The sequence below is a fragment of the Prionailurus viverrinus genome, chromosome F2 (assembly GCF_022837055.1).
Source record: "Prionailurus viverrinus isolate Anna chromosome F2, UM_Priviv_1.0, whole genome shotgun sequence".
Taxonomy (NCBI): Eukaryota; Metazoa; Chordata; class Mammalia; order Carnivora; family Felidae; genus Prionailurus; species Prionailurus viverrinus.
In genome coordinates, this window is record NC_062578.1 from 61,654,945 (window position 1) to 61,669,989 (window position 15,045).

A 15,045-nucleotide genomic window follows, 5' to 3' on the forward strand; every position below is an offset into this window, starting at 1 on the left:
AAATCCCAAAATGGTCCTAGGAGAGGAGAAGTAAATCCTGATGGCTGCTGAGAGGTCATCTTAGAACTAAATCTCAGGAGAAATGCTTTTAGGTTGAGAGAGAGAGGGCCCCCTCAAAAAAAGGAAAGGAAAAGAAAGGGAAAACATGAGACTATTGTACAGAAAGGTGTCTGCAGTTCACCCAGGTGTGTTCTAAAGACCAAACCCCCACATCAGCAATTAGCAGGAAACCTTTGAGCTCTTCTACCTCTGAGGAAGCACGATGGAATCAGATAGCATGGGAAGCGTGGGCACACACACACACAAACACACACACACTTCACCTGATTCTACCTGTCGGTCTCCGTAGGAAAGGAGTTTCTGGGGGAGAGAGAATGAGACCAGCTGACAGTCCAAGGAGGCCGTAATTTTAGCAGACCTACCAAGAACATTGATGTAGGAGGCTTGTTATTCTAAATCCCAGAAGCCTTGTTATTTTTTCTTTGGAAAGTAGGTGAAGGGTTGTAATGCTGCTTTGCTCCCCAAACTGGACAGCGAGGTAAACAAGAGCAGCCACAACAACAGCGAGGAGCAGAAGCTCTCATCCTGACCACCATGGAGTTTCTTGAAAGAACTTATCTTGTGAATGACAAAGCCACTAAGATGTATGCCTTCACCCTAGACAGGTAACAGACATCTGTTTCTGCTTCACAATTTTCTGTCTTGATGAATCAGTAAACCCTTGGGTCCTACTGCTTCAAAATTGAGAACTTTTGCTGTGCAACTCAGAGGCATTTTGTAAAATTTGGTAAACTTTTGACTGACCTGTATAATTCAAATCCTGAAGAATTCAGGATTTAATTCCTTAAATATCCTAAGTGCACAAAGGATACATTTTATTAATATATTTTTCATCTGTAGTTTATCTTCCAGAAAATAGGCATATATACGATCCAATGTGTTTACCTTTCTTTTCTTCAAGTTATTCCATTTTTAAAGTCCTAGGTAAATTTTACTAAATTACATTTAGAAAAAAATTAAGGCTTTTAAACTATGTGACTGAATTGTGATTATACTGATCTTTAAATTAATTGCTATTTTCTTAATCACAAAATAACATAATCAAATATATACAACTATAATAAATATAGCTGAATTTAATGTGATATATAGTTCTAGTTCCATTTAATATCTCCACATTACTACATGCAATATATTCATTTATTTTCCCCTTATTTAACTACTATTGATTAAATACACCTGGATATATAACAGGAAGAAGATATTCCTACTCTCAGATTTCTGTCCTCTTGAAATTTTGAGTCTAATGTGGAACCTATATAGGGAATAGGCAATTACAAAACATCATGCAAGTGTCATGCTGGTGGTGTTTAATGAGAATATCTCAAAGAAAAGGTATTAGCTAGACTTTAAGGGTCAGACAAAGCTTTTCAGAAGTGCTAGAGTAAGAACTGAAAAATGAAAAGGAGTTAGAGAGTAAGGTTAGGAAAACTCCACAGACAAAATAGGGTTAGAGACAGGGAGGCAAACCATAAGAAACTTTTAACTATAGAGAACAAACTGAGGGTTACTGGAGGGGAGGTGGGTGGGGGATGGGCTAAATGGGTGATGGGTATTAAGAAAGGCACTTGTGATGAGCATTGGGTGTTATATGTATGTGATGAACCACTAAATTCTACTCCTAAGACCAGTATTATAGTATTTTCTAACCAGCTAGAATCTAAATAAAAATTTGAAACACACACAAACACAAAAGAGAGAGAGAGAGAGAAAATAAGGTTAGGGGACATTTTCCAGACTGAGATAATTGCCTGGAAAAAAACAGAGACATATAAGAATAAGAGTTTGGTGTGTTTGGGGAGTTCAACCTGAATTAAGAGCAAAGAGAAACATGCTTAATACATATGGATGAATGAATGGAAATCTGAAATGAATTCATGTTAGGAGCAGAGCTTAAGAGAATACAAATCCACTAATAGTATGTATAATGTTTTTGTTTGTTTCGTGGAACCAAATTAATATTCTAAAGAGTAATAACATTGTGTTTGAGAGCATCAAATGTTTGAACAACAGTAAAGGGACTTTTTATAGGACATTTATAATTTTGGTTTAAAAATATATGATAGATTCTAGCACATCTATTATCTCACATTATAAAAATTATTTTTCTTAGAAAAATAATATTAGATGTGATTTATTAAGACCATAAATAACCAAACCTCATTTTAGGTCAGGCAGAAATTAAATTTTTTTTTTAACTTTATTCATTTTTGAGAGACAGAGAGAGACAGAGCATGAGCAGGGAAGGGGCAGAAAGAGAGGGAGACACAGAATCCGAAGCAGGCCCCAGGCTCCGAGGTGTCAGCACAGAGCCCGACGCGGGGCTTGAACTCATGAACTGTGAGATCATGACCTGAGCCAAAGTTGGACTCTCAACCAACTGAGCCACCCAGGCGCCCAGGCAGAAATTTTAGACAACCAATTGTTAACACTATGGACACTATTAATAAAGCATCTCTATGTTATTAAAATAACACTATTTCCCTTCTCATTAAAATAGACCATTAACACTCTGTTACACAAATAAAGCCAATCATTTATGGTTACAGAGTCTCTTTCACTTCCTAAATGGGTATGATTTTCAGGATATGGTGATGATAAAAACTGTCAAACTCATTTTAATTTTGTTTTCATATAAAAACAGTTAAACCTGGGAGAGATGATTTATCCTGATTTCTGATTTATTAGTTAGGAACCTGAATGCCAAAGAGAAAAACTGCCTTTCTTAAGGTCAGATATCTAATTATGACAGAGTTGGGGTCTGGATCCATGCCTCCTGTTTGTGAATTCAGTGTCTGCTACCTCCTCCATATCTCCTGCACACACACTTTCATCTTGTGCCCTCCTGAATCCTTAATCTATTTCCTCCTGAGGTCACATAGACTTTGATTTCCTCCACAATCATTTTATTATTCATAGTTCTGTGGGTCAGGATTTCCTCAAGGCCCCATATGAGGTCAGTGAGGTTTGCTCATGAGGGTGCATTCTGCTGGTGTCTGAACTGTGCCAAAAGATACAAGATGGCTTTGCTCACATGTCTGGGAGCTTTGTGTCAGCTTTTGGTTAGTCTTCATTCTCCTTCCTATGGCCTTAAATATCCCCTCCCTGTAAAGGAGACTGCTGTGAACTGGATATTTGTATATCCCCCATCCCCCAAATTCATATGTTGAAGCCTGAACTCCCATGTGACTTTCCTGGAGACAGCACTTTTAAAAGGTGATTAAGGTTAAATGAAGTCATTAGGATAGAGCCCTGATATGGTAGAACTGCTGCCCTCATAAAAGAGGAAGAGACACCAGAGATCTCTCTCTCTCTCTCCACCACGTGAGGATGTAGCAAGGCAGCTATCTATAGACTAGGAAGAGAGCTTTTGCCAGAAACTGAATTTTCCAGCACTTTAATCATGGACTTTCAGACCATGAGAAAACAAATTTCTGTTGTTTAAGCTACCCAGTCTGTGTTATTTTGTTATAGCAGCTTAAGCAGACTAACAAATGGTCCAGCTTTAATTGGATGGGATTGTGGAGAGATTTATGCCTCAGGGCATTGTTGAAAACACTAATCAATAAATGATTACATAGGTCAACTGTTAGATATGATACCCATTTAAACAGAGCATCCAGAAGCTTAACAATGAGACCATGGAAAGAGAGAATCACAGCAAACATGATTAAAAAAGATCAGCATCCCTGGGCTGGGGTGGGGGTAGGAGGTAAAGATGACTGTGTGCATCCCCAAGGCTGCACCCTTTTGCAAATGATAACAGAAGCTGTACATGTAGGGGATGTCAGAGGAAATAGATTGCACTTAAGTAGACAAGTCATTGCTAAACAAATAAAAAAGCAAACAAGTAAACAGCAGCAACAACAGGCCCACAGGAGATCAATATCCAGAACTGCTATAGTGTATTATCTAAAACATCCAATTTTAGGCAAAATATTTTAAGACATGCAAAGAAACAGTGAAGAATAATCCATAAAAGAGGAGGTAATAGAAACTTCCTTTGAAAGGGCCCAGAAATGGAACTTAGAATTCAAAGATTTCAGAGCAGTCATTATAAATATGATTAAAGAACTAAATGAAATCATGTTTAAAGAATTAAAGAGAGGTATGATGCAATGTTTCATCAAGGAGAGAATGTCAATAAAGAGACAGAAATCATAAAAAAGAAAAAGAACCAAATGGAAATTCTGAAGTTGAAAAGACAGCATTACCAACAATAGCCAAATTATGGAAAGAGACCAAATGTCCATCAACTAGTGAATGGATAAAGAAGATGTGGTGTGTGAGTACAATAGAATACTACTCGGCAATGAGAAAGAATAAAATCTTGCCATATGAAACAATGTGGATGGAACTGGAGGGCATTATGTTAAATAGAATAAGTCAGTCAGAGACAGACAGATATCATATATTTTCACTCATTAAGAAACCTAACAGAAGACCATAGGGGAAGGGAAGGTGAAAAACTAATTTCAAACAGAGGGAGGCAAACCATAAGAGACTCTTAAATACAGAGAACAAACTGAAGATTGATGGAGGGGTGGGAGAGAGGGGAAAATGGGTGATGGGCATTGAGGGGGCACTTGTTGGGAGGTGCACTGGGTGTTGTATGTAGGCGATGAATCATGGGAATCTACTCCCGAAGCCAAGAGCACACTATATACACTGTTAGCTAACTTGACAATAAATTACATATTTAAAAAAAAGAAAAGGACAGTAAGTAGAATAAAAAAATTGTTAAAGGGGCTCAGCAGTAGATATGAGCTGGCAGAAGAATGGGTGAGCTTGAGGATAGATCAATAGATATGCAATATAAAGAACACAGAGAAAAAATAAGGAAGGAAATGTAACAGAACCTCAGGGAAATGTGGAAATCATTAAGTGCCCTAACATAAGCATAATGGGAGTACCAGAAGGAGAGGGAAAAAAAAAGGAGGAGAAAAATATTTGAAGAAATAGTGGCTGGAATCTCCCAAAATTTGGTGACAATATTAATCCACACATCCACAATGGTCAACAGATTCTAAGAAAAATTAAGGAAAAATGGATCTACTCTGATATATCACAGTGAAAATGCTGAAAGGAAAACACAAAGAGAAAATCTTGAAAGCAGCAAGAGAGAGGAAAAAGATTCATCATGTTCAAGAGCATCTCAGTAAGATTCACAGCTGACTTCTAGCAGAAACAAAGGAGATGGAAGGTGGTAGAATGTCACATTTAAAGGGCTAAAAGAAAGGGCTAAAAGAAAATGACAAAAAGGGCTGTCAACCAATCATCTTATATCTAGCAAAACTATCTTCTAAAATGAAGGTGAAATGAAGACATTCCCAGGTGAACAAAAACAGATGTTTTTTTGCTTGTAGACTCACATTTCAATAAATAGTAAAGAAAATTTTTCAAGCTGAAAATAAGACACCAGACATTAATTTGAATCAACACATAAAAACCAAATAGCATCAGTAAATGTAATTATAAAAGATAGTGTATTTACTTTTGTTTCTTCTCTTAACTGATAATAAATTGCATATATAAAATATATATAATATTAGATGAAATGGAAAATTTATACAAAGATACAAACTACCAAACTAACTCAAGAGAAAATAGAAACTCTGTGTGGATCTATAATAAATAAAAATAATGAATTAGTAATAAGGAGATTTCATGCAAAGAAAATCCCAAACCCAGCTGTCTTCACTGGTGGTTTTTACCAACATAAAAAGTAGAATTAATACCAATTCTTCACAAATTCTTCCAACAAATAAAAAAGAATTAGCATTTTCCAATTCATTTTATATTTCAATATTTCACCAATAGCAAAACACAAAACTATAACAAGAAAATAAAACTACAGGTCAATATACCTTACAAATATAGATTCAAAAATCCCTGCTCCTACTACTAACAAACTGAACACAGCAAGATATAAAAAAATTATAAACCATGGCAAAGTCAGATTTATCCCAGTAATGAATTCTTGATTTAACATTTGAAATATAATCAAAGTAATATACCATATTAATAGAATAAAGGACAAAAACCACCATATGATTATCTCATTAGATGCAGAAAAAGCATTCAACAAAATTCAACAGCCTTTCATTACAGTGTTCACCAAACAAGGAATAGAAGGTAACTTCTTCAACTTGATAAAAAGCATCTATGGAAAATCTGAAGCTAACATTATACTTAGTGGTAAGGCCTGAAAGCTTTCCCCTAATATCAGGAACAAGACAAGGATGCCCATTGTCACCATTTCTACTCAGCAATTTATTGAGTGTTCTAGCCAAGGCAAACAGGCAAGACAGAAATAAAAATGAAAATAAAAGCCATCCAGATTGGAAGGAAGACATAAAACTTAACACCACGTGCAGATAACATCAACTAGTATATAGAAATCCTAAGGGATCCACTAAAAATCTTTAGAGCTAATGAACAGGTTCAGTAAGGCTTCAGGTAGCAAGATAATATCCAAATAATAAATTGTATTTTTATATGGTAGCAATGACTAATCTGAAAATACAATTAGGACAACAATTCAGTTTATAATAGCATGAAAAAGAATAAAATACTTAGGAATAAATTTAACAAAGTACAAAATTTGTACACTGAAAATAACAAAACACTGAAATTAAAGAAGATTTAGATCTTTATTTAGATCAATGCGAAGATATCCCATGTTTGTGTATTGAAAGACAATTTTAAGATGGCAATATTCTCCAATGTAATGTAGAGGTTCAGTGCAATCAGTACTAAAATCTCATCTGCCTTCTGAAGAAATTGACAAGATAATCCCACAATTCATATAGAAATAAAAGGGGCCTAGAAAAAGTGAAACACACTTGAAAAAAAATATTTGAAATCATTTCCTGATTTCAAAAGTTAATATAAAGCTACAACAAATGACAGCTAAATGTAAGAGCTAAAACTATAAAACTCTTAAAAGAAAACACAGGCATAAAACCTTATGACCTTGGGTTAGGCTATGGTTTCTTAATATGGCACCAAAAGCATAAGTGATAAAAAAATAGATAAATTACAGAGCATCAAAATTAAAATCTTTTGTTCTGAAAACAATACAACGAAGAAAATGAAAATACAAGCCACAAATTGAGAGGAAATATTTGCAAATTAAATATATCAGAATATATAAAGGACAATTACAACTCAATAATAAAAAGATAAATTGGCCAATTTAAAAATAGGCTTTGGATAGACACTTCTCCAAGAAAATATACAAATGTGTAATAAACACATGAAAGATGTTTAACATCATTAGCCATCAGGGGAAATGCATGTCAAGACCACAATGAGATAGTACTTCATACCCACTAGGATGGCTATAATCAAAAAACCAAAAACAAGTGTTGGTGAGGATACAGAGAAATGATAGCTCTCAAGTATTGAATGTGGGAATGTATAATAGCATAGTGTTTTGAAAAACATTCTGGCAATTTCTACAAAATGTTAAATATAGAGTTTCCTTATGACCCAGGAATTCTACTGCTAGGTATTTTTTCAATAAAAATGAAAACATACTTCCAAAAAAGCTTGTATACAAATTTTCATAGCAGCATTATTCATTATTATGAATAAAGTAAAAACCCCAAATCAAAACCACCTAAATACCCATCAAATGATTAAAGAAAATGTTGTATATCCATGCAATGGAGTGTTATTTGAAAATAAAAAGCAATAAAGTACTGATGTATTGATACTTTCTAAAACATGGATAAACCTTGAAAACATTATGCTAAGTGAAAGAAGTCATTCATAAAAACCACATGCTGTGTGATTCCATTTATATGAAATGTCCAGAATGGGAAAATTTATGGAGGCAGAAAGCAAATTAGTGCTTGCCTAGGGTAAGGTTGTATGTAAGGAGATTGGGACATTGGGGAAATATTGCTAATGGGTACAAGGTTTCTTTTTGGGATGATGGAAATGTTCTAACTTAGATTATGGTGATGGTCGCACAACTCTGCAAATATGCTAAAACCCATTAAGTTGTATACATAAGTGGGTCATATGTGTGGTATATGAATTATACCTTAATAAAGCTGTTTCAAAAAGGAGAGGGTAAACTGAATTCCTGTTCTGGGATAAGAAATTACATCTGATGCTGCAAACATTTCTATTCTCCACTCCCTCTAGCTCTCCCCTCAAAACACTTCTTCACATCACTCATATATTTCATAAACATCGAATCAAGTATAATCTCAGCAAATATGTATTGATATTTACTGTGTTCAAGACAAGGTCCCAGGAGCTGAATATTTAGGACTCTTTCTAGTGCAGACAGAGCACAGTGGTTGATAAGGGGAAATGGGCCAGGAACAGTTAAGGGATTTATGACTGTTTTCTCCTTCTTTGACATTTATCCTCTCCTTAGGATTAGAGAACCAAGCCCCAGGGTCAATTAATACAAAACTGATGATTTGTATGATTTATTGTCATTGGAGTAGAATCTAGAATGATAGATGTGGACAAAGGGGCAACAAAAGAAAAGCCTGCTTTTTGTTTATTCAAGCTTTGTTATAAAAATGCTTAGCCTAAAAGTTATTTCACAGTAAAACTTGCTTTATTCTTTCTCAAGAACAATTATAATAATGTAATGTAGTTTGTGAAAATGGTAGACTAACTTAAAAATTCAGATTTTTTGGTGCATTTACCTTGTTCCAAACACACTTTGAAATTTTTATATGAATTAACTAAAATATCACAGCTGCCCTGTGAGAGAGGTGTTATCATTATCACCATTTTGCAGTGAGGAAATTGAGGCACAGAGAGGTTAAGTCATTTTCTTACAGTCATATGATTAGTGAGTGGTAAAGCTGGGAGGTGACTTAGCAATGGGATGTCAGAGCCCAAATTCGCAGCCCCCTCACTGTGCTGCCAGTCACTCAGCCCATCTCTGAAACTGATATGCCCTTATCCTAGCTGTTGTAACCAGAAATCCATGAGCCATCCTCCGGTCCCTCCCCTTCCTCATTCCCCCTTAACTGATGCTATTGATTAGTATGTCCTGTGGATCCTACGTCCCAAATAGCACTCAAATATGGCTACTTCTTCTCATTTACTTTGTCACCGCACTGGTCCAAATCATCAGCCTCTCTGCTTCAGCCAAACGTGGTCTCCATGTTTTGCCCCTTTATACTCAAACCTTCCAAGCATCACCCAAAGTGATCATTTTAGAAATGTGAACCACCTAATGTTACTTCCCTGCTCAAAACTTGCCAACTTCCTTCCTGTAGAATTTGAAGAAAAGTAAATCCTTTTTTATTATTTTTTAATGTTTATTTTTCAGAGAGAGAGAGAGAGAGAGAGAGAGAGAGAGAGAGAGAGAGAGAAGAGACAGAGACAGAGCATGAGCGGGGAAGGGTCAGAGAGAGAGGGAGACACAGAAACCAAAGCAGGCTCTTGGCTCTGAGCTGTCAGCACAGAGCCCGACGCGGGGCTCAAACCCACTAACAGTGAGATCATGACCTGAGATGAAGTCTGGCGCTTAACTGACTGAGCCACCCAGGTGCCCAAGTGAATCCTTTTTTAATGGCTCAGAGTTGTGCATGAGCTAACATCTGCCTAGTTCTCTGACATCATCCAATGTTACTCTTTCTTCACACCACAGTGGCCACATATGTAGTTCTGTTTCCATCAAGCCAAGCTTTTGAACAAGACAATCTCTTTCTTACCTTTGTGCCCTTGCCCCAGCAACACCCTCCACTTGATGTTTCTCTTGCATGTAGGTCTACTCCCAGTTACCCTTGAACTCACCATGGCAGTATCTCTACAGAAGTGCACCCCTATTACCACTCTGTTTAAAGTAGCCCCACCTTCCCTCACCCAGTCACTGCCCATCATACCACACAGCCTCTGAAACTATCTGCTGGCTTACAGTTTGTGTCCCTCTGCTAGGATACAAGCTTTTTAGGTCAGGAGCTTAGTCTCAAAGACTATGGTGCCGTTAGCACCTCTGATAGTGGAGGCATGTTGCAGGCATGCAGCACATATCTGTTGAATGAATGAATGAATGAATGAATGAATGAATACATGAAGTGTGGGAAATGCATGGTGGGACCCAAGCTTTCATCTCCTGTTCTAACAGTCATAGTGACTGGAGGTTCTTGGGAGAAGTGATGTGAAAGTACAAAATGGGATTGATTTTATATGGTCAACATATGAAATAAGAGGGTGAAAAGTATTACCAGCTCTATTTTTAGAGACATAGAATAAAGGAGTTTAATGTCTATCATCAAGCAAAAATGAAATACAAAAGAAAAAGAGAGGCTTCCCCAAGATTACAAAACAAAGCTCCATTTTCTAATTCATATTTTAAGAAATAAAGTCAAATTTGTAGGCTATTACAAGAAAAATTTGGAATATTTCCCTATTTCTCCTGTTTTTCTCCCCCCTTTTTTTTCTTTGATACTACAGTAAATATCTTTGCTCGGGTCTACTATTCCTACCCTTCTGAGCTTCAACCATCTTTGAATTTGTGGGAATCTATGGTAATTTATTCACAATTCGTTTTTTGATGCATCATAGCACTTGCTTTTTAGAACCTTCTTAAAATTCTTAGGATTCACATCATTTTTTATGTCAAGAGCCTATTCTGCATCTATAGGTACCCAGGCCATTTGGCTCTAATAAGGTGATGAGAAATGTATTTTAATTTTGGATTTCAAGTTTGGGGAGGATTATGGACCCTTTTAGGAGTCCAGAGAAGACTGTGGGATTCTGCATCCCCCCCCCCCCCCCACCATAAAACACACAGAGACACACATATGAACACATTGCATCCAATTTCAATGGACCCTCTGAAGCCCACCTTTGGATCCCCTGCTTAGTACCTCGAAGAGCAATCTCAGCTCAGAGTAAATCCATATTGGTTAATCTCAGAGTCTGGGACAACAAAGCAGGGTTTAAAAGTAAAATTGGCCAGATTTCTTGTACTTTTCTTCTTGTGGCATTGCCCAGAGGCTGCACCCTTAGTGGGATTCCTGCCTTGGTCTGCCTTCTGCACTGCTCCAGAATAAGTTCTTTCTCCTGGCCATCACCTGGTTTTCTCTGACCACAAGATTCATGAAAAGTATAAAATAAAGCAAAGCTTCCTACGGCTTCAGCAAATCATATGGTCATATGAACAGTGCCAGAACAATTGGTGACCTTGTCTTGGTCATGTTGCCTTCTCTGCACAAAGGAAGGGAAACTTCTATCATGCTTCCTTTTTAGTTCTCATGCTCCTCTGAGTTGATGGCCATTGGTGACCCACACTGCTACATGACATTTTTTTTATTATTATTCTAAGGGTATGTATCACATTACAAAGGCAAAGATTTATAGATATAAATATTCTATGTGCCTATTGCCAAATGGTTCCTATTCTAAAAAAGGAGATTATTTGGAACTGTTCAAAATCCTGAATGCTATTAACATCATCAGAATCCCAGTTCTGCTGTTTGCTGGCTATTTGGCCTTGGGCAATTACTTAACCTCTCTGAACCTTAATTACTTCAGCTAACAAACTACAAATCAAAACCACACTGAGATATCACCTCACACCAGTCAGAGTGGCTAAAATGAACAACTCAGGAAATTTCAGATGCTGGCGAGGATGTGAAGAAATGGGAACCCTCTTGCACTGTTGGTGGGAATGCAAACTGGTGCAGCCACTCTGGAAAACAGTGTGGAGGTTCCTCAAAAAATTAAAAATAGATCTACCCTATGACTCAGCAATAGCACTGCCAGGAATTTACCCCAGGGATACAGGAGTGCTGATGCATAGGGGCATGCATGTGTACCCCAATGTTTATAGCAGCACTTTCAACAATAGCCAAATTATGAAAAGAGCCCAAATATCCATCAACTGATGAATGGATAAAAAAGGTGTGGTTTATATATACAATGGAATACTACTTGGCAATGAGAAAGACTAAAATCCTGCCATTTGCAGCAATGTGGATGGAACTGGAAGGTGCTGAGTGAAATAAGTCAGTCAGAGAAGGACAGATATCATATGTTTTCACTCATATGTGGATCTTGAAAAACTTAACAGAAGACCATGGGGAAGGGAAAGGGAAAAAAATGGTTACAGAGAGGGAGGGAGGAAAACCATAGGAGATTCTTAAATATAGAGAAGAAACTGAGGGTGGATGGGGTGTGGGGGAGAGGGGAAAATGGGTGATGGGCACTGAGGAGGGTGCTTGTTGCCCTGGGTGCAAGCGATGAACCACGGGAATCTACCCCAAAAAGCAAGAGTCCACTTTACACACTGTATGTTAGCCAGTTTGACAATAAATTATATATATATAAAAAAACTATGGGACTGACTAAATGGTATCTATAATCTTTCCATCTATGAAATGCTAGAATTCTATTCCAGCCTGTAAATAATGCTTTATACTTGAGAAGAACTGATATATACTGCCTGCTTTAGGAAGTGTAAGTAGGTTCAACTCACAATACAGCTTTGATAGATTGGTAGAGAGTGTGTGCAAAGCTGTGTTAAGAAGGATTCTGGGGGTCAACAGGGGCTCAACAGGAGAAAGTGCTATGATCTATTAACAGTGTTGGTGTGGAGAAGAAAGGAAGAGTTTGGGCATGTGATAGTATTTGAATCTTCAGACTGGCTCGTACGCACATATCTAACATTGCTCTTCACCCCTGCTTTTTAAAATTTGTAATACAGGGTCCAAAATCCTTTCAAAGTGGAGTAATTTGTAAGGAAATGCATCAAAATGTATCTGCTTCCTTTCTCCTGTTCCTTTAACATCTCTTAATCACTGCTGGTATAGCTTGGCTGAATAAAAAAGCAAAACCTTTAGTAGTTGAGACTTCAGAAGGAAATTTCTTGCTTGTTCCTTACACTTGATATTTCTTATAGAAGGAGCTGTGAACTGTAACTTCCTATCTAGTTAGCAAATGTCCTTCTATCAGTTCTGAGAATGGGTAGGGCTGTCAGTGAGGTATTTGTTTGCAACCGTGTTCACTTCTTGCTTCTGTCAAACTCATCCATAGCGTGGAACTCCAGCAGAAATCCTTGAATAAAAATCAATGTCCTGGAGAGAAGCCAGAGGAGCTGGACTCAGGAGCCATCTATCACTGCCACAGCAACTCCAAGGCCACAGAGAACAGAGCAAACGAGCAAGTCTATGCCAAGTGGAAACTCTGTGCTGCTACAGGAATATGCTTCGTTTTCATGATTGCAGAGGCTGTGGGTGAGTATTATTCAAAAAGACTTCTCTGATTAAACTAGCAAACAGACAAAACGCCACATCATTGCAGGAGGGTTACATAAGTTCTTATTTTAAAGAAAGATTTCATATTTCCTCTAAGTATGGAGTAACAATATGCTCATTGCAGATAAGTTGGAAAATATTAAGAAACAAAATAAAATTCATTACCATCCCACATTTGAGTACTAACCTCTAATAACATTGTGGAGTATTTTTATACAATATATTTTTCTATTCATAACTCAGTTTTTAAAATATAACTGAGGGCATACTGAATGCTTTTGACCATGCCATCAAATATCCTTCAAAAACATTTTTATGCCTGAACAATATTCTATAATATGCTCCACTGTAATTTACATAACCATGTCTCTATTGTTAGAAATTTAAGGAGTTTTTTTTTCCCCTTGCTATGAACAATGCTGCAATGAAAACTCGTGAATAAAACTCCGCCTGCCTCTCTGGTTAATCCCTTGAAAGAGATTCCTAAAAGTGGAAAAATTGATTGAAGGATATAAATATTTTTATTACTTCTTGATTCATACTGCCAAACTGCTACCCAGAAAGCTTAAAACAATTCATATGTCTGCCTGCTGTACATGAGCATTACTGTCCAAATCTTTATCAAAACTTATTTTAATCTGTTATTTATTATTTTAAGCTTATTTATTTACTTTGAGAGAGAGAGAGAGAGAGAGAGAGAGCACAAGCTGAGGAGGAGTAGAGAGAGGGAGAGAGAAAGAGAGAGAGAGAGAGAGAGAGAGAGAGAGAGAATATGAGAGTCCCAAGCAGGTTCCACACTGCCAATGTGAAGCCCAATGTAGGGATCGAACTCACAAACTGTGAGGTCATGACCTGAGCTGAAACCAAGAGTCTGATGCTTCACCGACTGAGCCACCCAGGTGCCCCTTAATCTTTTATTTATTTATTTTTTAAAGTTTATTTATTTTTTGTGGGGGGGAGAAGAGAACATGCAGTAGCAGGGTTGGGGCATACAGAAAGAGAGAGAGAACCCCAAGCAGGCTCTGTGCTGTCAGCGTGGAGCCTGACATGGGGCTCAATCCTGTGAACCGTGAGATCATGACCTGAGCCAAAATGGGGTTGGATGCTTAACTGACTGAGCCACCCTGGTTCCCCATATTTTAATCTTTTAAAAATCTTTATTCATGTATAGGTTAATATGCTTTATTTTAATATTCATTTCTTTGTTACTGTTAGAATATTTTTTGCAAGCTTATTAGTAATCTGTATTTCACTTTGTTGATGCATTTCCTGCTTGCCTCTTAATGTCTCCTGATCATTTGTTTTTTAGATAATTTATAATGTTCTGTTCTGATCTCTGAGAGCTCTTTATACTGTTAGGATATTGAAATTTTTATACTTGTTATAAGTACTTTTCTAGTTTTTTGTTTACTTTTTAGTTTTTGGTTTGATGTGGGTAAGTTTTAATGTTTTATATATGTAATTGTATGAAACATTCCATTTTGAGCTGATTTCTTTTATTGCTCTCACTACTTTAGTGCTTTGGTTCCTGCCTACTGAGAAGACAAATACCATTTTGTTGTTCAATTTTTTGCATGTAATTTCAAATTATTTTGTGAGATTAAATATTCTCTAAGGACTAAAGATTCTTTTTCTAAATAGTTAACAAAGTTTTCAGCATTATTTATAGAATAATTAATCACTCCTTCCATTGATTTTTGATGTTTTTTTCATCACTTATCAATATTTTATAAAGAATAGGATT

The 15,045-nt window shown here is 36.7% G+C and overlaps 1 protein-coding gene across 2 annotated transcripts in view; it reads left to right on the forward strand.

Moving 5' to 3' along the window:
* Positions 1–228: 228 nt before the first annotated feature.
* The window catches only part of SLC30A8 (solute carrier family 30 member 8), a 46,289-nt gene continuing 31,472 nt past the window's right edge, over positions 229–15,045 (forward strand). The window contains exons 1-3 of one of the 2 annotated variants that reach the window (XM_047842752.1): positions 6,226–6,255; positions 7,095–7,136; positions 13,079–13,280. In XM_047842752.1, the coding sequence (XP_047698708.1) occupies positions 6,226–6,255; positions 7,095–7,136; positions 13,079–13,280 (274 nt within the window). Of the gene's footprint in view, positions 666–6,225; positions 6,256–7,094; positions 7,137–13,078; positions 13,281–15,045 lie in introns of those variants that run through there. The other variant, XM_047842751.1, reaches the window with a different exon arrangement.